The following is a 25,081-nucleotide window of genomic DNA, read 5'->3' on the forward strand; positions in this document are numbered from 1 at the left end:
GCTTGGCGGATGGTGCGGTCAGAGTATCCGTTCATCCTGAGGGCCCGATGTACATGCCTTAATTCACCGGCCAGGTGGTGTTGGTCAGAAATGCCATGAGCTCTATGGTATAGCGTTTTGATGAGAGAATTATTTTGAGATGGGTTGTGGTGGGAATCCGGTTTCAAGTAGGAATCTGTGTGGGTGGCTTTCCTGTAGACAGAATGTCCCAAGGATCCGTCAGGTCTCCTCTCAAACAGAATATCCAAGAATGGTAGTTTACCATCTTTCTCCACTTCCATGGTGAATCTGATGGATGGGTGTCTGGAATTGATGTGGTCCAAGAAGTGGTTCAATGCTGGGAGGCCATGTGGCCAAATGACGAAAGTGTCATCCACATACCTCTTCCACAGGGAAGGACGCAGGGTGGATGTCTGGATGGCGTCTGATTCAAACTTTTCCATGAACATGTTGGCTATCACTGGTGACAAGGGGGAGCCCATAGGGGTACCCTCATTCTGTTTGTAGAAGGTGCCATTCCAGGTAAAATAGGTGTTGGTGAGACAGCGCAGGTACATCAGAATTCAATCCATGTTGGACCAAGTCCTCAATTATTGTTAGGGTGTCCGGTACTGGGACTTTGGTAAACAGAGATACTACATCAAAACTGACGAGGATGTCATCAGGAGATAGTACCATGTCCTTAACCATAGAGACTAATTGGGTTAAGTTGAGTACTGCCGAAGAGGTCTTGCCTGTGAAGGGAAGCAGAGTATCTGACAGAAACCGGGCTAGTTTGTAGGTAGGAGAGTTTATCGTCGACACGATGGGTCGTAGCGGGGTGCCTTCTTTATGGATCTTGGGAAGACCATAGAGTCTGGGAGGTTTTGCCGCCGATGGTTTTAGAGAGGGACGTTTGCTTGGTTCGATTAGGGAAGTCGAACTCGTGATGATTCTGTTGGTTTTTGTCGTTAGGCTTTTAGTGGGATCGTTTTTAATTTTGGAGTAACTCCCATCATTAAGTAGGTCCAGGATTTTGTTGTTGTATGAATCTTTATCCATGATGACCATGGCATTGCCCTTGTCTGCCGAGAGGATGACTATATCATCTCTCTTTTTTAGGTCCGCGAGTTCAGAGCGTTCGTTTTTGCTGATGTTACTAGTGGGTTTCTTAGCATTCTTAAGAATAGTGGCTATTTCAGCTCTTGCTACATCCGCATGGATGTGTCCTATGCCTCTGAGGGCTACATCAATCTGAGAAATCACATCCTCTATTGGTATATATTTAGGGGTGACGGCGAAATTTAGTCCTTTGGCCAGTACCGTTTTTAGATTGTCAGAAATTGGGATGTTACTCTAATTCATATCGGTCTTGTTAACATCCAGCTTTGTGATGTGTTGCTCTGGTTTCTTCTTAGATAGGAGGTTGAATTTAGAGATCAGGTTTGCTTTGCATTTGGCTGACATTTAGTCAGCAGAAGCAGAAGTCATGTTATCAACGTGGTTCCAATCGGAAGGTGACATTTTTTGTGTTAACATTAAATGTGTTTGTAAGAGAGTCTTGTCTAAATTATCGAGTTCAGATCGGAGTAACCTTATTCTCTCCGAGATTAGTGATAGGCTGCTTTAAATAAAATCTGTTTAGAGTTCGGTGAGGACACAGCAGCGGATGTGAGTGCGTTGGTTGTCAAGGGGGAAGGTGCTCAGCCGTTTTGCAGCTTGCCTGAGTGAAATCCGGACTTTTCTTGAAATGAAAGGCGTCAAGCATCCTGAACTAGACAACACTGACTGGCTCCTGCAGTTTCACTATCTCGTGGACATAACTGGCCATCTGAACCAGCTCAATGTGAAAATGCAAGGTATTGGAAATACAATCTCATCCCTTCAACAAGCAGTGTTTGCATTTGAAAGCAAGCTGGAAGTCTTTCTCAGGGACATTGAAACAGGTCGTCTTCTGCACTTTGAAAAACTGCGACAATTTAGAGATGCATGCTTAGCAAGTGACTCCACTCAACATCTGGATCTCCAGCAGCTAACTGGCTTTACGTCCAATCTCCTGCAGTCATTCAAAGCACGTTTTGGAGAATTTCGTGCGCGCACTGGTCTTTTCAAGTTCATCACTCATCCACATGAGTGTGCAGTGGACAAAGTCGACCTGACATGCATCCCCGGGGTCTCTATCGGAGACTTTGAGCTGGAAGTTGCTGACCTGAAGGCATCAGACATGTGGATGAGTAAGTTCAAGTCACTTAATCGAGAGTTGGAAAGTCTTGCGCGACAGCAAGCAGAGCTGGCGAGGGAACACAAGTGGACAGAAATGAAAAATCTTCAACCTGAAGACCAGCTGATTCTTAAAACTTGGAACGAGCTTCCTGTGACATACCACACAATGCAGCGTGTGAGTATTGCCGTATTGACCATGTTTGACTCTACATATGCATGTGAGCGGTCATTCTCGCATATGAGGAACATTAAGACCAACCTACGCTCACGTTTAACTGATGGAAGCCTCAACGCCTGCATGAAGCTCAACCTCACTACGTATGAACCAGACTACAAGGCCATCAGTAAAAACAATGCAGCACCAGAAGTCGCATTAAAAGTAAGACATATTTAATTTATTATACGTTAAAAATACTATATGGCTCTCAATGAAATATATTTAGAAATATTTGGCTTTTATGGCTCTCCCAGTCAAAAAGGTTACCGACCCCTGCTCTATAGTAATAACTGCACACATGGGGTGGGGGGAGGAGAAGAGGACATCAGTGGGGGTGATGGCGAGGTGCGAAGCGCCGAGAAGCCCTCCGCGGGAGCTTAAACAGTGTTTTCTTAGCCCGTGCTGCAGCAGTAATTGTGCAGTTTCTGGCTGGTCTTCATACACGCTGTTCAGGATTTTCCTCAGCGTGTGCTCCTTTAGCAGTAACTGTGCAGTCTCTGGCTTGTCTTGATGCAGGCTACTTTGGAGTTTCCTTCAGCCGGAGCTGCTGAGGTGCTTTCATTGTTTGTTTGCTGTTGAGACAGCTGCTGCTCCTCCACTGTTTGCTTTGTGGCCACAGTGCTGCCAATCTCTTTGTTTTTGTTTTGGAGAGGCTTGTTTTTTTCTTTTTGGCATATTTTCTTGTAAACAAAATGACCAAGTCTTTAACATGAGATAACCTCCTATCATCGCTAAGCAACCGTGTTTGCATTGCTAGGGGCAACCGCGAGTCGGTGCACTGTTCAAAGTTATCATTATGATCAGCGTATATTTTACAAAGTTTTCTTTTCTTAATTTAGATTGGACCAAAGGCAAAAACTAATAGCAGGTGTTCATCCGGGGGCGTAGTTTGTTGTATTTGTGTACTTTGTTGAAATGTAAACCCAATAGTTTGTCAGTTAAAAGCGTTATAAGGAAGGCGGACACAGACAGAGAGACAACGAAGCAATTACTGGCTGTCCGTTCTTGTCCTCTGTGAAAAAGATGTTTATCGCTCATGGATTCCTCCAGTATAAATTCATAGTCTGATTCTGAAGCACAAGTCTGGGTTACAGTATTTTTTTTTCATCGGGCTGAGTGAAAATTTGCCCAGCTGTTCGGCTCGTATATGAGGAACATGTCACGAGTTGAGACCAATCCTTATATTCTGAGTAGCCCCCGTTGAGTGTGGTGGCTATTTAAGTCACCCCACGTCTGTAGCTGACTTGAGTGGCTGCTTGCAGATGTGGTGATGACCATTCATATTCAGGTCACCTGTATACAGTGGATGACAATCACGTCACGGACTGCGACAGTTATTGTCGATGTGCCATTGCTTGTGCTGGTGGACTTGAGACTGGAGTCCCCTTGGCCTTGCCTGATGAAGATTGCGAGGAGGTCATGTTTAGGATGGTTAATGGCAGCAACGTGATCTTGAGACCTCGTTCCGATCTGTTTACAGTAATTGATTAAAAGGGGGCTTTTTTCTTATCAGCGTTTAGCTCTTCTGATCGTTCGTTCATTTCTCAGTCCACTTGTCCTGGTGAGGGTCGCGTCGGCAGCATGTTGAGTAGGACGGTCCAGACCTCCCTTTCCCTGGCGACAAACTCTAGCTCTTCCTGGGGAATTCCCAGGCGTTCTCAGGTCAGCTGAGCGCCATATTAACGCCAGCGTGTCCTGGGCCGGCCCAGGGGGTCTTCGCCCAGTGGGACATGCCTGGTAGAGTTCCAAGGGGAGTCTGGCTCCTCTCGATCCAGAGGAGCAGCAAGTCGACTCTGAGGCTCTCCCGGATTACCGAGCTCCTCACCCGATCACGGAGAGTGAGCCTGGCAACCCTGCGGAGAAACCTCATTTCGGCCCCTTGTACCCGTGATCTTATCCTTTCTTCGGTCATTACCTAAAATTCGTATAAATTTAAGTGATTTGTTTACCTTTCCTATACTTTGCACTCATATTTTTGTATTGTTTTTTTGTTGTAATCAGGGAGTTTTTTTTTATGTATTTGCATTATTCTAGGCTATATCTCTAGTTTGCATTAATTCAGAGATGTTCTGGTCAAACCATGGTGAATGATCACCCTTTAATCTGAATTTGTTTAATGGGGCATGTTTGTCATTTATTTTTAGGAATTGGCTCTCCAAGCCCTTTCAGAAACTGGAATTTTGCTTACCGTATCCCAGTTGTTGTATTGGTGTTCAGAGTATTTGGGCTGCAATAACTTTCCACGGGACTATAAGCCACTTGGTTGAGCTATCAGTTGTAATAGCCAGGTCGCTTCTGTGAAAAAAAGATACACAGCTCAGTGGGCATTACCTGGTAAAATTAAGAATAGTTTTAATTTAGTTTTGTGTTTAAGGTGACACGAAAATACGTGTGGCCACGATTGGAAGGATGCTACTATTCCCAAACCTCCAGTGAGCATTTGCCGTCCGCATAAGCATGCACTCTGCCGACCCCACACCACACACCGCCCTATCTCCCTTTTCTTGCGGCCACAGGGATGAGCACCCACGAGTCCCTGGAGGCAGTGCAGCGCGGCTACCGGATGCCGCGCGTGGCCGGCTGCCCGCAGGCCGTGTACGCCGCCATGCTCGCCTGTTGGCAGGTGGCCTCCGACGCGCGGCCCACCTTCGCTGACCTCGAGTCGCATTTCTCCTCGCTGTCCGGGGCTGCGGCAAACGACCCCAATGAAGCTCAATGCTCGACAGGCTGGGGGGATGGGCGAGCCGCGACGCTGGGGTCCCGGCGATTGCAGCCGCCCTCAGCCACGACGACGAGGAGCGGGACGAGGAATAGCGAAACCCTGCCTCACGACCTCACGCTGCCCAGGAAGAGCTCATGTCGCGATGGCAAAGATGGGTCTGACGACAAGGTGGATTCGGTGAAGTTCATTCTCCGATGTGACAGAACGAGCGACCTTTTGGGACCGAGGACTTGATGGGAGCGGTTCCACGTGCACGTGAAGGGAGGGTTCCTGCAACTGTTCAGTTTATCTCCAAAACTTGGTAAATTGTCGAGCGGCATTTGTGATGACCTGAAGTCAGTCCAGTGACTTATTTTGTTCATGGATGGTTCAGCGACTTTGCACTTCACGGGATTGGCAACAGCAACATCTGGATTATGTCTCCAGGCCAGATCCAGCTTAAATGACTGCGCAGGTATCACGTCATTTGTTTTCCACTTGAGAGGAATTTTACCTTTGAAGATTCATAATAATAATCGGATCGATTTCCCCCGGCAATGAACGTTTCTCTGCAGCAAAGCACTTGTGTGGGCAATGGCGGAGCCAGGATTTTTAGGTAGGGGGGGGAAACCCCTCCAGCAAAGAAAAATTATAGGAGTTGATAGTAAGTAAGGACTTGTCCCTTGCTTTTTATTCGATGCGTGTGCGGCGATGGTGCAGCCATCGATCGAGGGTCGAATTCGAATTCGAACTGCGTGTGATGGGCATCGCGCTCGCTGAAGGTATGCCTTCAGGGAAGTTGTGTACTGTTTACGCAACTGCGCACAATTCTCAATTTGAAGTTTTCGTGACTGCAAGGATCCATACTCTTTGGTTTTTCGGTAAAGTCACGTAGGTGAAAATTAAAAATAAAATAAAAATGAAAACAACTATATGAAATCACGACGTTTTGGAGGCAACACAAGCTTCCATCTTCAGGTGGAACTGCTACAGCAAAATTACTGTAGTAAGTGAAGAGAGCTATTAGAGACACGCGATTATATAGGGTAAGAGGGGGGGAGGAGCCAGGGAGGACCGCAGGGTAGGGGGGCGCCGTGTGGAGTCAGGGGGGGGATAAGCTGAGTTAAGCTGATTAGTAACATCATTTTTATGATGCAGGGGGTGGCCAGTGTGTGAACACGGGGGCAGAAGTTAAGCTGATTAATAGGAAAGCTAAGTTAAGCCGATTAATAACATCATTTTATTATGCAGGGGAGGGGAGGGTGAGTATTGGGGTACGGGGATTAGAGAGGCTTCGGGGGCACCGTGTGGAGTCGGGGGGGGGGCACAATTCTGTGAGTCACTTATAATTGCTTTGCCGTTGCTTATTGCCTATTGCCAATTAAGGACTTAGACTATTGTGCTATTATCTCATGAAGTCCCTGGCACGTAATAATATGCTACACAGTGGCAGTGGGGGTTGCAAAATGCCGATTTATTACGAATAAACCCCAATGATCATTGGGGGGGCACGTGCCACTCCACACCCCCCCCCGTACTGGCTCCGCCAGTGCTTGTGGGAAAAGGCAATGGCGCAAACTATGCCCCAAGCTCTGCCATCCCTTGAGTGTCAATGTGTTATCCACCAGTTAATGAGTGTTTACATGTGGGAGGAAAGTGGAGCTGTTGAGGCTACTGCCCCCCGATTCCTCTCTGTGAGACATAACTCTCGGCTGGTCCCTTAACCACCTTGTTCATTCAAACACCCTCCTCGTGCCTTCCCTCAAACATTGGTAATAACTACCCGCACGCTACTGTTCAACTCCGTGCATGCCCTAGAAATCGCATGGCAGCTGGGGGTCGGAGGTCGGAGGGCCGTGGCGTTGCTCGCACACGCGCGGCCGCCGTGAGCGGGTGATAACGCTCGTCTAAAGGGGCCATGGAACAGGTGTTTGCGGTGGGTGTGAGCCCTCACGCAGCACGTGTCTCAACACCGACCACCCACGTTACGAGCGCACACCCGTGGAGCACTGACTACACACGCTGTGAGCGTACGTACACACAGCACCGCGCGTTCACACTCTCGTCAAAACCACACTTTGGCTACGATTAGTTATTACTGCGTTGCCTCTCCTTCAATGAAACGTGACACCTCTCCTCACACAGCCCCGCGCAGCACTCACACGCTGTGAGCGTATGTACACACAGCACCGCGCGCATTCACACTCTCGTCGAAACCACACGAGGTTGTGATTAGTTATTAATGATTTATTACCGGCCGACTGATTCACTGTTAAGTCAGTAAGGATCGACAAGGCAGGCCTACACTATCGCCCAAGGGTCTGTACCCGATATATCTAATTTGATAGACTCTAAGCGGTTTTGGTTTTTCTAGCCTCAATCCAAATACGGCACACTTCGACGCGTTGCACGGACGTTCAGGTGGCCGAACTGGGAACCGTCCCGGGTGCTGACTTCTGGAGCAAGAGAGCGTTTTACCTCTCTGCGCCCTCTTTTTATCCTCAACCTACATCAAAGAACGCCCCCCCGACGCCTTCTCGGCCAATCAGGTCGCCACGCCCATTCAGCCGCATTCCCGGTTTCTCTAACAATGGGTCCCCCGCCGATTGCGGCGCTGGCGGTGATCCACGGGCGCCTTTGTTATGCCAATCAGCCGTGGTTTCCGTAACAAAGGCTCGCCGCGGCTGCTGCGCGGCAGCGGTCCCCGCGCACACCTGCCAAATGAATCAGCTGTCCCCCCCTCCTTGGCTTCCCCTTCGTTCGTGGCTGTGGACCCCTGCCGGCCTTGTCGATACGTGTGTGTGGGGGGTGCGTTTCAACCGTGGTGGCTGGACAGCCCAAGCCGTGACCATGCAATCTCAACCCGAGTCACAGCGCTGTGGTGCGAACCAGCATCGGGGGAGGTCGCCCAATTCCCTGGCCGCAGGAAACCGTGAAGATTATCCCTATGAGGGCTTTCAGGTAAAAACCTGCCAGCCAGGAGACCTCCCCTCGGAGCTCTATGTGGGAAAATGTGTGAGGGTGTGTTTATGTGGGGGGCGGTGAGGGGGAAGTAGGGTCGGCCCCGTCGCTTGGTGGTGGCGAGGTCGTAGATCGGCACCCGCCGAGCGGCTTCGCGGCAGTGGCATCACATAGCCCCCCGAGATGCCAGTCCCCGTCCTGGGTTGACTGGAGCACCTCGTCTGGGCCGCACCCACGAGGAAGCGCTGCGGGGTCTGGGGGATCCGTCCGGACCTCGTGGCTGGTCTCGGGGTGGGTGGCTTCGTCCTCTGGGGTTCCTGCGTCGGCCTCCTCCTCCACTCCAATGGCTCTCCTTTTCCCTCGGCACCTGCGGGCTGGGGCACAAACTCAGCTGAAGAAGGATTTAGGGGCCGTCGCCTGCGCCGTCTCCTGATTGGATCGGGACGCCTTGGGGTCGGGGGCCTGGCGTGCGAGGCCACCGAGCACGGGGGGTGCGGTTACCCCGGGATTTCGGGGCATTCGGGCGGCGGGGTTCTCCCTCGCCGGGGCCGCTTTCCATGGTTTTAAGCAGCGGACGTTGACCACCGTCTCTCGGCCCCTCTCCCCGTCCTGGATTAGTACTGTCCAGGGAGAGATCTGCTGCACCATGGTCCAGGGTCCTCGCCAGTAGGTCGTCAGTTTCCCCACCTGCCCGGCCCCGACGCGAGGGGTGTGTAGCCACACCTTAGCCCCTGTCGGGAATAAGGGGGGCTCCACGCGGGGTCGGGTGCTCTGTTCCTACCACTGATGCACGGCTTCTCCTTGAGGGTATGCTCGGCCTCAGGTCTCCCGCAGGGTCTCCATCAGGTGTTCTACGGAGCGGCTCCCTTCCTCCGGTTGGGGGGGAGGAACGCCGAACAGCAGGTCTGCGGGTAAACGAAACTCACGGCCGAACATCATCAAGAACGGGGTTTGTCCCGTCGACGTGTGTACAGTGGTGGCGTAGGCGAATAGGGCGTAGGGGTTGTGTTCGTCCCAATCCCGTTGATTTGCGGCCGCCATACGTTTGAGCTTCCCCGCTAAGGTTTGATTCATGCGCTCCACCATACCGTTCACTTGGGGGTGGTACGCTGTGGTTCGGTCCTTCTGGATTCCGAACTCTTGGCACAGCGCCTGGAGCAGCTCGGCCTCGAACTTGCTACCCTGGTCAGTGAGAACTCGTTCCGGGATCCCATGCTTAAGTACGTGATGCTCCACAAATGCCCGGGCCACCACAAGGGCCGTTTTATCAGGGATTGCCACTGCCACGGGGTAGCGGGTGAAATACTCCACCGCTACGAGGATATACCGGTTGCCTCGATGGGACCGCGGAAATGGCCCCTGTAGGTCGATCCCGACCAGCTGGTTTGTGCGGCTGACGAGGAACGGCGTTAGGGGTACCTGATAGCATGTCGGTTTCAGTCCGCACTCCTGACAAGCGCGGCAGCCCTGTACCCAGGCAGCCACGTCTTTTGTCAATTTGGGCCAGAGAAACTGGCGACGCAGTGTCTCCCGAGTGCATCATTCCCCGTCATGGCCCCCGAGCGGGTGGTCGTGCACCAGCCGTAGCAGCTGGAGTCGCACCTGGGCAGGAACACAGATGCACCCTGGCTGGCCGGCTTCTGTTAGCTCTCGTACCACCCCATTCTGCACACACAACCGGTCGTACAAACCACTCCAGGGTCCTGGCAGGGCGTCCTTCTTCTCTCGTAGGGCCGCTTCCACCACCGCAAGATCCGGATCCCGCTGCTGGGTTCGTCTCAGCTGCTCGTCGTTCAAGCCCGGGAAGGTGCAGCCGACGTCCTCTTGGATCCGTCCGATCGGGGCGGGGTGGTTCGTCGGGTCCTGAGTCGTGAGCTCCGCAATCGCCGGGCGGTCTGCTGGGCTCCCGGCTTCCTCCGTGGGGGTCTCTGTGGCGCATACTGCACTCTCTCTCACCGGGGGGGGGGTCAGTTGCCGCGGCCTCCCGGGGGTCCGTTGCCCGCCAGCAGCGTCCCCCTGTGAAACATGGGCAGGCCTCCTCCGCCCTGGTCTCAGCGCACACCGCGGGCTGCCTCGATAAGGCGTCCGCATGCGTCCGACTAGCCCGATACTCGATTTGCAGGTTGTATTCCTGCAACTGCGCCAGCCACCGGGCCATCTGCCCCCGCGGCTCCTTGAATGTAAAAAGGAACTGCAGAGCATAATGGTCAGTGCGTACGCGACATTTCCTGCTGTACAAATACGGCCGGAACTGCTTACACGCGAAAATCACCACGTACAATTCTTGGCGGGTCACGCAATAGTTCAGCTCGGCCCCACTCAGGGTCCGGCTGGCGTACGCGATGACTCGCTCCGTCCCATCCTGCTCCTGTGACAACACCGCGCCCAGCCCGCTGCTGCAGGCGTCGGTGTCCAAAATAAAGTCGGTGGTGAAATCGGGGAAAGCCAGGGTGGAGGTGTGGGTGAGGTGATCTTTGAGGGTGGTGAAGGCCGTCTGGCAGGCCCCCGTCCACTGATAGGGGTTCTTAGGGGAAGTGAGTTGGGTGAGGGGGTGTGCAATCTCGCTGAATCCGTTTACAAATCGACGATAATAGGTGGCGAGCCCCAAAAATTATCTGATCTCCGTCAGGTTCCTTGGCCGTGGCCAATCCACTACGGCGTGTACTTTCTCCGGATCGGTGCGCACCCCTGCCTCGCTAACACGGTGTCCGAGGTACCCTACCTCGCGCTGTGCAAGGTAACACTTACGCGGCTTGAGCTTGAGATGGGCCGCTCGCAGTCGCTGGAACACCTCCCGTAACCTGGACCAGTGCTCAGACAGAGATCTACTGAACACTATCACATCATCCAGGTAAATCAGGCACTGTTCCCACTGCAAGCCCCGCATCACCAGCTCCATCAGCCGCTGGAACGTCGTGGGTGGGTTGGTGAGTCTGAACGAGAGTACTCGAAACTCGAATAGTCCCATCAGGGTGGTGAAGGCGGTTTTTGGTCGATCCTCTGCCGCCATCTCTACCTGCCAGTACCCAGACGCGAGATCGAGGGTGGAAAAATACCGCGCTCCAGCGAGGCTGTCAAAGGTGTCGTTGATGCCGGGGTATGGGAAAGGCGTCACCGAGGGTGACCGCGTTCAGTTTGCGGTAATCGACGCAAAACCGGGTTGACCCATCCTTTTTCGTTACTAGTACCACCGGGGCTGACCAGGGGCTCGCCGAGAGCTGGATTATGTTATCACGGAGCATGTCCCCGACCGCCTCCTTGATCTGGGCCCGTTCGGGTGCGCCCACTCGGTATGCGGGGAGTTTGATGGGTCGGGCTGCACCGGTGTCAATTTGGTGCTTAACAAGGTCTGTCCGACCCATGTCCGAGTCGTGTGCACTGAACACGTCGGCATACTCCCATAGTAACTTGCGCAGCTGATCGGCCTCCCCCTTAGGTAAATCTGCCCAAGGTACGTATAACTCGTCGAGCAGGGGAAAGACCTCGGCTCGGGGAGTCGGGCTGACTCACCAGGCCAGGTCCTGGTCGCCCTCGGGGCGACCGGGGTCCTCAGCCCAGAGTGCAAACACCGAGTCGTCCAGAGTGGCGTGCGTGCAGGGGGTGTACGGTGGCTATCGGGGTGCGCCATCGCAGTATCGCCGGGGTACTGTGAGGGTTAAACATCCGCATAAACAATCGGCCCCCATCTGCGTTTACCAATGTGGCTGAACCCACCACCCCATATTGTTTTGCCAACCTTACCTGATGGTCGGTGCGCGGGGTCGGTGGAGGGTGTTGTCACCGGTACCAGCATCTCGGTGAGCGGCCCGATGGTGACGGTCGTCACCAGGGTAGCGGCCACGGGTGCGAAGAGGGGTCGATTCGGCTCTCGTCCCAGGAATGGTATCCCCTCCCCGCTGCTCTCCATGGTGGCGCAATGCTGGCGGGATTGCACGTTGAGTCCCAGCTTTTCCAGCAGGTCGGTACCTGCAATACACTCGTGGCACAACACACTCGAGACGTAGAACTCCTGGGTGCACACCTGGCTGCCTATGCGGACCTCCAGGGTGGCCCTCCCCAGTAGCCCCATTCCGGCTCCGCTCGCCGTGTGCAGCGCGTGGTCTGGGGCCTGCAGGCGGCTCACATCGACCCCGATCATGCTGCAGTACGCCGCGCTCACGAGTGAGGCTACCGCCCCCATGTCCAGCAGGATCTGGGTACGCTGTCCGTTGACCTGCCCCTCCACCAGCGACGTAGCTCCCGTGATTCTCGCCACCAGTTCTCGCAGCCAGTTGCCAGGAGTCACCGCGCTCTTGGGTGTTGTTGCTGGGGTCTGTGTGGAGGTCACTCGCTCGCTATTATCAGTACAGCTTGTTTGTGTCGGGGCTACGTCGATTTCATCCCCCAGTGGTCCCCTCTCTTGTCTAGCTTGGGCGATCCCAGGACAGTACCTCATTCAGTGTCCCCGTTGGTCGCATATATGGCATGCAGGGGGAAGGGTGGCGGCTCCGTAGTGGGCCTCCTGCCCGCTCCCTCTCCCTCTCCCAGTACGCAGTTGTCCCAAATCGGACTCCAATTGGGATACCCGCCCGGCCAGCCCCCCTACTGTGGAGCGTAGTTCCCCCATCTCGGTCTCAACGGTAGACTGCAGTTTGGTCATATTTCGGCTCACTTTGTCCTCCATCCCCCCGATGCTGGCCTGTATCCCGGCTACCCATCCCGGTACTGTCTCCCAGGGTGTTGGGGTTTCCCTTGCTCGTCCCTTTGTTGGGATGGCGAGCTCCTCCTCCTCTTCCTCATCTGAGAGTAGGCTCGCCACGGCGCACTCCCGTCCCCGCCCTCGAAGCTGCGTGCGCTCACCGGAGAGCTTCTCGCATTTACGTGCGCGCTCGACAAGGGTGTTGAAGGGGAGGTGTGCACCGTCTACATTTGACTGCCACCATGGGGTGCGTGCCAAATATCGCTGGACCTTCCCGGCGGCGAGGCCCTCATTTATTTTTGCCTCGTACTCCGGGTACGCGATCTGGGTCAGCGAGCGTACGTCCTCGGCGTAATCCCGCCAATCCTCGCCGGGTTGGCGGCGGCGCGCCTCTAAGGCCGCCTGCGCTTCCTCCTCATCATACGTGCTGAAGCACAGTTCAAGCTGGTGCATTAATTCCCCCCACTGAGTTTGTGTGCTTTCGGGTAAAGCTTCCACAAAGTCGGCTGCCCGCCCATCCAAATGCATCTCCATCTGCTGCAACGCCTCCGCGTCTGTCCAGCCATTAACCTTTTTAGCACCTCTGATGCTGCGGGCAAACGATTTCCATGACGGAATCCCTTTGCCCGTGAACGTGCATTTTATTTTAGCCTGGGTTGGGTCGCCTCTCTCCCTTGGAGGTGCAGGTGATCGTTCCACCTCTGACACCATTTTGTTGAGGCTACTGCCCCCCGATTCCTCTCTGTGAGACATAACTCTCGGCTGGTCCCTTAACCACCTTGTTCATTCAAAAACCCTCCTCGTGGCTTCCCTCAAACATTGGTAATAACTACTATCGCCCAAGGGTCTGTACCCGATATATCTAATTTGATAGGCTCTAAGCGGTTTTGGTTTTTCTAGCCTCAATCCCAATACTCCTTTTCCCTCTTACTCACGGTTAGATGCGTATGGCGCTCTGGGGGTCTCGTCCTCGCGGCACACTTCGACGCGTCGCACGGACGTTCGAGTGGCCGAACTGAGAACCGTCCCGGGCGCTGACTTCTGGAGCAAGAGAGCGTTTTACCTCTCTGCACCCTCTTTTATCCTCAACCTACATAAAAGAACGCCGACCCAAACGCCTTCTCGGCCAATCAGGTCGCCACGCCCGTTCAGCCGCATTCCCGGTTTCTCTAACAATGGGTCCCCCGCCGATTGCGGCGCCGGCGGTGATCCACGGGCGCCTTTGTTATGCCAATCAGCCGCGGTTTCCGTAACAAAGGCTCGCCGCGGCTGCAGGTGTGCGCGGCGGTCCCCGCGCACACCTGCCACGCTAATCAGCCGTCTCCCCCCTCCTTGGCTTCCCCTTCATTCGTGGCTGTGGACCCCTGCCGGCCTGGTCGATACGTGTGTGTGGGGGGTGCGTTTCAACCGTGGTGGCTGGACAGCCCCCGCCGTGACCATGCAATCTCAACCCGGGTCACAGCGCCGCGGTGCGAACCAGCATCGGGGGATGTCGCCCAATTCCCTGGCCGCAGGAAACCGTGAAGATTATCCCTATGAGGGCTTTCGGGTAAAAACCTGCCGGCCAGGAGACCTCCCCTCGGAGCTCTATGTGGGAAAATGTGTGAGGGTGTGTTTATGTGGGGGGCGGTGAGGGGGAAGCGGGATCGGCCTTGTCGCTTGGTGGTGGCGAGGTCGAGCGGCTTCGCGGCGGCGGCATCACAGAGCACCCAGGGAGACCCCCAAGCGCGTGCGAGGGGGCAACCCAATACAGAAGTCCACAGCTTTGCTGAACTGCTGAGGTAGGGTATGGTTCTTCCTCGATGCCCACGCGTGGGGAGTTTCGCAACAGCATTTATCCGGTGATCCACCAACCCTCGCTGCCTCCCACAGTGCTGGATAACGGACCACATACAGCATAGCCGCCACCACCACCTGCATCACCCGGCTTTTTGTCTGACACAAGGTGATGCGCCGCTTACTGGGAGCCTCGTGGCGGCTGGGAACATTGTGTCTCATGACACAGTAGCACACTCTTAATGAAATTGAGAGAAAAAAAAGCAAGGATATTTTATTTGTACAGTTAGAGATCACTGTGAATAATGATTGCCTAAATATGTCGCTGGTAAGTTGTTGTTGTTTTAAATATCTTAAATTATAGGTTTCTTCATAGAATAACAATAAAGCATTGACCGTGTCTAGTAGTCCAAGCGTATATTTTTGTTACGTGTGAACTTATTTCGCAACGTTTGTAGCCAAACATGGTCATCGGAGGTGCGGGGGAAGGACAACAAACTAAACACAACAAAACAAAACCCTAGACCCCTCCCAAGGGACCCCACACCCTTCCGGGGGTAAAACCGTAATGGCTCGTCACCCCACGCGGTACACGAGGGGCCTGTCCGCCAGGGGGAGCTGTGACTTTAGTCATCGCACTCACCCCGAGACCGATGACTTTGTGGGAGCAGAGACGTCCTTGCTGCCTGTAGTCATCTGGAAATTCACTCGCACGATCAAGTGAGTGGCTCTGCTGATGAGACACTAAATGTCGAAACCGGTCCCAATTTTTGCTTGCAGATAATAAAGGTATTTTTGGGTTGGATCACGTAAATATAAATGTCGTTAAACCCAAAATCGCCCGACAGCCAATTAGAAAGGGTTGTCACGTATACAAAACGTGCCAATTAGTTTCTACTTCAGCACACCGGTGTGTTGGAGAGTAAACGCACAACATTCACAATTCGATTACGATTTTCGCTGGTGATTACAACCAGCTTCATCGGGCGATAGCCAAAGTTGTTATGCAGTCGTCCTGTTTTGGTCTTATGGGTAATATTGGCTGCGAAAGCTTACTGTTTTGCTTGCGCTGGACCAATGCTGTGGAAATTACGCACGACCAGAAGATTACGTGGCTGATGGCATGTGTAAAAAATATAACGTTCTACATTGTGGAGGGACTGATCTGTGAAGGAAGTTAATTATTAATTTGTGGCTTACATAATCCACGATGCTGGGCGGTGGCTTCGCTGGATGTAACTGCTGCCTGGTAACCCGTCGCTGTGGAGGCAGCAGTAGCAAGGGTTGGTGGATCACCACCACATGCGAGGAGTATTCACACTAGGCTCGTTGTGAGAAGTCGATAGACAAAAATGTGGTCTGCGATTAAGTGTTTTTACGTCGCACAAGTGGCTTTCTCCGGATGCTCCGGTTCCTCCCATTGCAGCAGCGGCGACGTTTGGCTCCGCCATCGAACAAAGATGGTCACTGCGTCTCGCGCTTTCAGATGCAATTCTGCGGTCGTCTGGAACGCTCTTCCTTTAGATATTATGAAGGCACTGGAGCTATGCACTTTTAAATCTAGATTGAAAACTAATTTCCTTAAAACTGATTTGTGTGTTGAGTTTGTTGTCCTTAGCACTGTTGGCTATGTACGGTGCAAAAGAATTTCAACATGCATACTCATGAATTGACCTTAATATATTAAGCATCGCAGAGCTTAGCTGTGCCGGCTTCTCCGCGTGACTGCTGCTGCTTCTGCTGTCTTCCCCACTCCTCGTATGAGGTTCCTCCTCTTGGCACCTCTGAGTCGTCCCCCCCCTCTCTCTCTACGATAATGAGGAGCGAACACCCAGAGGCGCCGCTCAGAGATGGAGGTGACATCTGCAAGAGAAAGCTCCCCCTGCTTTCTTCACGTGGAGCCACGCGGAGCTCGAGGCTCCCAGCAGATGTCGTTCACGACGTCCAGGTGGCATGAATTAGCCCGCAGAACTGAGGTCAGGTTCACGTGGGTCTTCCGCAAGCGGCCGAAACGCTGTTGATGATGATAATTTATCTTTGATGATCGCCAAGGAGACATCATCATCAACTTCATCTCGGATTAATCGGACGCCATGAAAATATTCAGACTCACGCACTCACACAGACTCACGCCCTCACACAGACTCACACACACACACAGACTCGCACACACAGACTCACACACACACAGACTCACACACACAGACTCACGCACACACAGACTCACGCACACACAGAGACTCACGCACACACACAGACTCACGCACATACACAGACTCACGCACACACAGACTCACGCACACACACAGACTCACGCACACACAGACTCACGCACACACACACAGACTCACGCACACACACAGACTCACGCGCTCACACAGACTCACACAGACTCACGCACACACACAGACTCACGCACACACACACAGACTCACGCACACACACAGACTCACGCACACACACAGACTCACACGCACACAGACTCACGCACGCAGACTAACGCACACAGACTAACGCACACACACACAGACTCATGCACACACACACAGACTCTCACACACACACAGACTCACGTACACACACAGACTCACGTACACACACAGACTCACACACACACAAACGCACGCACACACACACAGACTCACGCACACACACACAGACACACACACACAGACTCACGCACACACACAGACTCACACACACACAAACGCACGCACACACACACAGACTCACGCACACACACACAGACTCACACACACACAGACTCACGCACACACAGACTCACACACACACAGACTCACGCACACACACACAGACTCACGCACGCACACACAGACTCACGCACACACACACACAGACTCACACACACAGACTCACGCACACACACACAGACTCACGCACACACACACAGACTCACACACACACAGACTCACGCACACACACAGACTCACACACACACAGACTCACGCACACACACACAGACTCACGCACACACAGACTCACGCACGCACACACAGACTCACGCACACACACACACAGACTCACACACACAGACTCACGCACACACACACAGACTCACGCACACACACAGACTCACACACACAGACTCACGCACACACACACACAGACTCACGCACACACACAGACTCACGCACGCACACACAGACTCACGCACACACACACAGACTCACACACACAGACTCACGCACACACACACAGACTCACGTACACACACACAGACTCACGCACGCACGCGTGTGTAGTCGTGCGCCTCCGACTCGCGCTGAAATGACTCCGCACTTCTGTCTCGGCGCCACCTGACACCGGGACAGCCCCCCCGCTTCTCCCCCCTCCCCACCCGGGCCCTCCTCTACAGACACAATAGCGACACTGCTCGCTCTGTACCCCCCCCCACCACTACCCCTACCCCCCACTTCCTACAATAGCGACACAGGTCGCCCTGTGCTCCCCCACCACTACCCCTACCCCCCACTTCCGACAATAGCGACACAGGTCGCCCTGTGCCTCCATCCTGCCCCCCCCCACTTCCTATAATAATAGCGAAATAGGTAGCTCTGTACCCCCCACCCCCACACCATGTCCCCAGCTGTAACCCCACCCGGGCAGCAGGGGCAGCGGCGGAGCGAGACGCACGGAATCCGACCCCAGCCTCTGCGAAGGTCGCCTAAATGCACTCTTTATCGCCCGCCCGCGCATTGTGATGGTTTCTGTGACCCCCCCCACTCCGTCCCCCTTTACCCCTCAGTGCCCCCCAGGGTTCACTGCTCGTGTCCGGAGCTCACAGCTGGGGACGTGGAGTGTTGATGGGCTCCCCCTTCTCGCCCGCCAATCCACCCTCCTGCCTACTATGCATTTCCACATGATGATAAGCCGCTTCATTAAGCTGTCATTTGTGATCGCGAGGTCGCTTCTGAAAAAAGAGCTCGAAAGCTCAGTGGGCATTACCTGGTAAAATAAAAAAGAGGTTCGTAGTAGTCCCCAATTGTCTCTGACTTTGAGCGGTGGCTTCTCGAGATTTAAACGCGAAGTCAAAGCAGTTATTGGCAGTTGTTGGAAATGTCGCATTCCCACGATGGGAACAAGTCTCTCCACTGTATCTACTCCGGAGGGCGGATTATATTTGGGCTGACTCAACTCCTCCAAACTAAAGGTGAGACGCGTCACAGCCTCTTATCTATACACTGCTGGATGAAGGCCTCCCCACACCTTTTAAATGATGGGGGATTGTTTGGTCATACTTCACCACGCTGGTCACTTTTGGTTGTTGAAGGCGTGGAGGGGATCCAGGACCGATTCAAGTATCACTCGCCACTGTGGTCCGGAATCAAATTCATACACCGACACCTCCGATTAGCACGGTTGGCTACGTACGGTGTGAAAGAGGTTCAACATAATCCATGTTTAGCAAGCTAACTGCTGCGCCACCGCTCCACGCCAATAAAAACTAATTTCCAGGGGTGTGCGTTTTACTGTCACTAAGAAGAGAGGGGCACATCTCAACGTTTCGGGCTACTGGCCTTCTGCAGGAATATTGAGGTTCACTAAGAGTCTTAAACTTACTGGAGCATCGAGGAAAACTAAACACGATTTGGCGATGCTGCTGCTGCGATGGCAATGGTGCACGAGTACAAGTACCACCACTCAACACATTCGTAAATGTAACACTGCGTCACCTTGAAATAAAAAATAATGTATAATATGCTACGATTTGAGCAACAGTCCCTTCTATACAGCACGTACATGAATAACAATTTCATTTTATATATAGCGTCATTCATGTAATAGCAACCCGCAACGCTGCACATTACTTATTATCCGTATCATGTGATCTGGCACGTCACGTAAATTGACGATAAAGAAGATACATTGGCCGGAATGTCGTCTAAAAAATTAATTAGTTTAAGGCCACACACACCGTGTTATTACTGACGAACGTGTTGAGTGTTTTTGTTGTCGCGTGTGGTAGGTGGGGCAGAGTGGTCGCGGCGGTGCCGTCGTCGTCTTTGATGTTCATTGAGTGTCAGGAGCGTGGGAAGACGTTCAACTGCATTCCAGGAGTTCATGTGCGGAGTGCCGCACTCAAGTACAATGTGCGTGAAACAATCCAATATACAGGCGAGTCTCCCATTTGTTACGCACGGGACTGTTTAAATAGCCGGGTTTGTGGTGACTTATCCGGGCTGTGAATGCAAGAAGGCGGGCTGTGAATGCAAGAAGGCACGCAGTGAGTGCACTTCGCATCCCTGCGTGTGTGCGTGAGTGAGCGTGTGTAAGGGGGCCAGGCCAGTTCACCTGGCCTGGCACAGGCGCCGTGGCGACGTCGCCGTCACTTAGAGGCGAATATCGGGTACTGGTATTGGTGTGTCAGGGCGGACCGAGCATGGTGCTGGCACCCACCCCCCTCGTGGTAATAGACTAACACTGAGAAAATTGAATGGCCAGAGACTAATTCCATGGCCTTTCCGTTTTCTCAGTGTTAGTCTGTGGCCTTTCCGTTTTCTCAGTCTTAGGTTATGGCCATTCCGTTTTCTCAGTGTTGGTCTATGGGCAAGTTCGTTGGTCCGATAATATGAATTGAATTCGTTGACAGCGAAAGGGGGTGACACAGCGGCCTCCGTCTTGGAGCGTGCTTCTCTGCTACGAATGTGCCTCGAAAACCGTACATTTTGGCGTAACAAAACATGGTTATGAGGCAAATTCTAGCATTAAAAACAGAGTTCACGGGTCGAGACTGAGAGACGGATGACAATGAATAGCAGATAAATTGATGCCACTCGGGTTAGCAATGGCGCAACGGACTTCCCATCGCCTAGCCGTGAAAAATCGGAAGAGATTAATTTCCAGGAGGTTGAAGTTTCAATAGTGGGAAGGGAGGTCAATGAAAGATCGCCCCCTGGTGGTGAAGGCGCTCCCTCGTAAAATACAAAACGTGATGATGACTGTGTACACAACACAATCCATGCTCTCTGTCCCTCCTGATTGTGTGCTTCCGTATATCTCCATCCTCACCCCCTTCATCTCTCTTCTCCATCTCCCTCCTAACCCCCTTCATCTCCCTTCATTTCCCTCCTGATCCCTTCATCTCCCTTCTCAATCTACCTCCTAAACCCTTAATCTCCCTTCTCCATGTGAATGGCTAAGTGGCGAGGTGCGTGGCCCAGTGGCGAGGTGCGTGGCTCGATGGCGAGGTGTGGGTGGAGATCGAACCCACGACCTCCTGCACATCAGGTAAGGGAGTTGGCGTCTAACCACCGTGGCTCGCATAAGCCGCTGCGATGACCGGGGCATTGAGGAGACAAAGGCGGCCAGGTGTGGTGTTGTCAACTCACCGCCTCGTGCGCCTTAATAAGTGCTCGCTAACAGCATTTGCCCCGACAGCCTGTGTAAGTCTGTGTGAGTGTAGTGTATGTGTCTATGTGAATGTGTGTATGCGTGCGATTGTGTGCGAGTCTGTATGCGTTTCTGTCCATGTAATGTATGCGTGTGAGAACGAGTGTATATGTGTGGGAGAGAGTAGGTGAGTGTGTGTGTGTTCATATGATCTATACCCATTGTGTGTTTGCGAGACAGATGTTAGTATTTTCTAATCTGAGTCATCCATTATGGGGGATTTGTTGAAATGTGTGTGTCGATGTGTCTGTATGTAGTGTGCGGAGCGGTAGTGTAGCATAGAGCACGCTGCGCTACGAACCCAGCAGCCCGAACTCGATTCCCGCTTACGGACAACACCAGTGATAGCGATTGAGACCCAGTAATGGGCCTCACCTAGTTCGACTCAGCCTCATATGAGTACCTGGTGCGGTGTGTAAACATCGCCACTAGGGAGGCAAAGGCGGCCGGGTGTGGTGCTGGCCACCCACCTCGTGTGCTGTGCCAGCCTTCATAGGTGGTCGCTAACAGCACTTTCCCCAACAGTCTGTTAAGGAAGGCTACACGCGGGGATCTGCGTTGTGTTTGCAGAAGACGTCAGTGTCCATACACGGCCACTTGAATGTCGGCTGCTTGAGATCTCAGTCCCATCATGGAGCGGAGAGCGGCAGGCCGAGAAACATCTCAAACATCTTCAACCATCTACAAGTGAGCGGAGGCAGAGCCGAGTTGTGCAATCCCTCTGAGGACCGGGATCCAGACGGCTTTCTAAAATACCCAACACACCTCTCCATCACAACACACATTCATCACACACACATTCATCACAACACACATATCCATCACACACACACATTCATCACACGCAAAATCACACGCACACATCAAAGACCAAGATAGCCCTTAACAGGCTGTTGGAGTAAGTGCTTTTATGAAGGGCAGAATCATGCCCGGGCGACTGTCTCCTGAAATAGTTTTTACATTCCGCACTAGGTACTCGTTTAAACAAAAACTAAACTATTTTTTTTATCTTACTAAGTAAGGCCCACTGAGCTATTTCGTTTTTTTAGAATCGACCCGGCGACAAATTATTGCTCAACAAAGTGGCTTTCATGTGGAAATTAATATCAGTCAAATACTCTAAAAGTATGTTCGGAGGACCTGGAGGAAAATCCACGCAACCACGGGGAAACATGCAAACTCAAAATATACAGGCGTCAGGGTCAGAATTTAATCCACGACATTCTGCACCTTGGCACCTGACTTAGGGCAGGCTTTGGATCCAATGGCGGAGCCAGGATTTCCAGGTAGGGGGGGCAACCCCTCCAGCAATGAAAAATTATAGAGGAGTTGTTAGTAAGTAAGAACTTGTCCCTTGCTTTTTATTCGATGCGTGTCCCGGCGATGGCGCAGCCATCGATCGATCAAGGGTCGAATTCGAACCGTGTGTGATCGGCATCGCGCTCGCTGAAGGTGAATGCCTTCAGGGAAGTCGTGTACTGTATACACAACTGCGCACAATTCTGAGTCACTAATAACTGCTTTGCCGTTACTTATTGCCAATTATGGACTCAGACTATTGTCCTATCATCTCATAGAGTCCCTGGCACGTAATAATATGCTATACAGTGGCAGTAGGGGTCGCAAACGCCGATTTATTGCTAATAAACCCCAATTATCCAATCTAAATTAGGGATTTTGATCGGATCATTGGGGGGACACACGGGCCCCCCCCACTGGCTCCGCCAGTGCCTGGATCGGTTCAAATATTTCCCACTTTTTGATCGCCGGATCTGCAACGCAGCGTACTAACCGCTGCGCCACTGTTCCTCCACCTAAATTACACACACACCTCGATGACACACCTGCATCACACATACCCATCTATGACACACACCTCCATCACATACAACAATTGTTATTCGTCATTAAGCGGCAGTGACGTCACTTCTGCCAGGCTAGGTGGATCTTGAGGCCATGATGAAGTGTTGTAGGCTGGCTGGCGGGAGGTCACAGAACAGACCCAGGTGCTATGGGTAGACTGACTGAGATTACTGGCAGATGCACCAACTGTGCCCCCAACTTTGCTAATTACGGGAATTCTCAACTCTCTCCACAACTGCCCCATCGCTTATGGGGAGTTGAGGGGATGAAGTGTTTGATGACTTTAAATACCCAGGCAGGTGCCAAGTTTTGGTGGGGATGATAGTTAGGCCCCACCTCTTAATAACAAGGTCCAGGTTCAGCAGCAGAGCCTCCAACTCAGTCAATAGTCAGCAGCAATCACCAGATCATCAACATGCAAAACATGGCTGACCACGACCAAACTCGGACATCAATCAGTCAGCCATTGAATATGTACCAGATGAAAATTCCTTTGGTACAGCCATGGAAAGCTTCTCGAACTACAAGGTCGAAAAATATGTAACCCAGGGTGAATAGGAATTGGCTCTGACTCCCGGCTATCCAGCTTTAGGGGGCCATCCATTTAGTAGGTACGCAAAAATCCTCCCTCCCTGTATGCACGCGTACTTTTTACACCCCCCTCCCGAATCCTATAGAACGGCTGATATTTAATCTACGCAGAAACGATCAAGGATTCATAATATGAACTTTTTTTTTAGCAAACAGAGAAGTCCACCGCCGGACTACCTAACTCATTTGAAGGCCAATGTAGACAAATTATTATCCAAGCTTCACCCCGCCCCCCCCCCCGTTTCCTATGCGTACGTAAATTGTCAGTAGACCCCCCATGCGCAAGCGTACGCATTTGGGTTAACCCCCCCTCCCCCCTCCTGTGCATACGTACTAAATGGATGGCCCCTAGCCAGGCCTGCCCACCATCATGAAGGTCTTTAATAATTGTAAGCCGTCAGGGACCCGAAAGCACAATCGCCTACTGATGGTATCGTAGGCCTCGAGGAGTTCAATAAAGTAGAGATATAGGTCATGTTGAAATTTCTTACACCTCTCTTGTAGCAGACAGATAATTTTGTGTCCGTGTAGGACCATCCCGGCCTTGAAACCACATTGGGGCTCGGCAAGCGTCTCCTCAGCGTGTCTGGCAAGGCGATATTGAATAATCCTTGCCAGAACCTTTCCCGACACAATGAATCAGTACATAATCTCATTATGTCCCTTGCTTAAAGCGTCACCTCTTCTCAATTGCCCATTCTCTTCATCTTTCCTTTCCTCCCCACGCTACCTCCACTTCCTCCTGTTCCTCCCCTATCCTTCCATAACCCTTAAGTACCCTCTATCGCGGTCACCCATTCCTCAGCCCTTGCACGCCCCTGTCATCTGAATCATTCTTTTATTATACCCTTTCAAACTACGAGACCAGGCTATTGTGGGTTTTAATGGTGTCCGATGTGGACGCCCACCACCGCAGTAGAATTAACTATTAAAACGATTACAATCTATTTCCAATAGTTGGCAGGAGTATCAAGGCCGTAGCCATGAACACACATCGCAGCTCCACCTGGCAGCCACACTGCTGCCTCTAACACGCAGCCCTTCTGGCTGTCTCCTCTGCAGCTGCACACCACTCCGCAGCTTCCTCTTGTCTTCGGGGTTGGCTCCCGATGGCCGTCGGTGCCCCCCCTCTTCTCACTCGCCCGCGTGGCCTCACTCTTTTCCGCTCACACCCCGACTGCCTTCCCCTTCCGGTTTACCCGCTTAAGGACCCGAACCTCCCACCCACGTCACATGACTCCACCCCCCGTAACGTCACATCCGGAAGGTCGCTTACGCCCGCATTACACAATTACGACACCATACATTACTCTGCACACTGCACCATGCCAGTGAGTGGAACGCGGTCTGAAAGTCACCGTAAACGTGAACACAATCAGTTAAGATCCGAAATGGTTTATTACATCCTTCCAATGATTGCTAAGCCAGAATCCATCTTCTCGGTTGAAATTGTCTCTGTGTTTGTATATGTGGATCGCCTCATGAACGAATCTCTCATGATAGCCAGATGGCTTGCAGAGAACCTCTGTCTTGGAGAAGTCAATGTCATGTGAGCCCACTGAATTGTAACAGTGATCTGCCACGGCTGAGGTGTTTGTCCTACCGTGTTTTAGGTCTGCTTTATGTTCACGGATGCGGTCCGAGACATGTCGTTTGGTTTCTCCAATGTAACTGCTACCAC

General features: G+C 52.5%; 2 protein-coding genes across 3 annotated transcripts in view; both read left to right on the plus strand.

The window, feature by feature from the left end:
- The window catches only part of LOC144726622 (tyrosine-protein kinase SRK2-like), a 28,252-nt gene extending 22,202 nt beyond the window's left edge, over positions 1-6,050 (plus strand). For both annotated transcript variants that reach the window (XM_078605353.1, XM_078605351.1), the window contains exon 8: positions 4,936-6,050. In XM_078605353.1, the coding sequence (XP_078461479.1) occupies positions 4,936-5,375 (440 nt within the window). In that variant the 3' untranslated portion in view covers positions 5,376-6,050. The remainder of the gene's footprint in view (positions 1-4,935) is intronic.
- A 361-nt stretch (positions 6,051-6,411) lies between these two features.
- On the plus strand, positions 6,412-24,858 carry LOC144726623 (uncharacterized). The gene is made up of 2 exons (XM_078605354.1): positions 6,412-20,784; positions 21,517-24,858. Exon 1 carries the CDS (start codon positions 16,629-16,631, stop codon positions 17,796-17,798), a length of 1,170 nt encoding a protein of 389 aa, XP_078461480.1. The 5' UTR covers positions 6,412-16,628; the 3' UTR covers positions 17,799-20,784; positions 21,517-24,858.
- The last annotated feature ends 223 nt before the right edge of the window (positions 24,859-25,081 follow it).

Source organism: Lampetra planeri, chromosome 24 (genome assembly GCF_965212315.1).
Source record: "Lampetra planeri chromosome 24, kcLamPlan1.2.h2, whole genome shotgun sequence".
NCBI lineage: Eukaryota > Metazoa > Chordata > Hyperoartia > Petromyzontiformes > Petromyzontidae > Lampetra > Lampetra planeri.

What these genes read in the sequence shown, in the direction of transcription:
- LOC144726623 (XM_078605354.1), top strand. Translation starts at nt 16,629, where the DNA reads ATGAAAATATTCAGACTCACGCACTCACACAGACTCACGCCCTCACAC.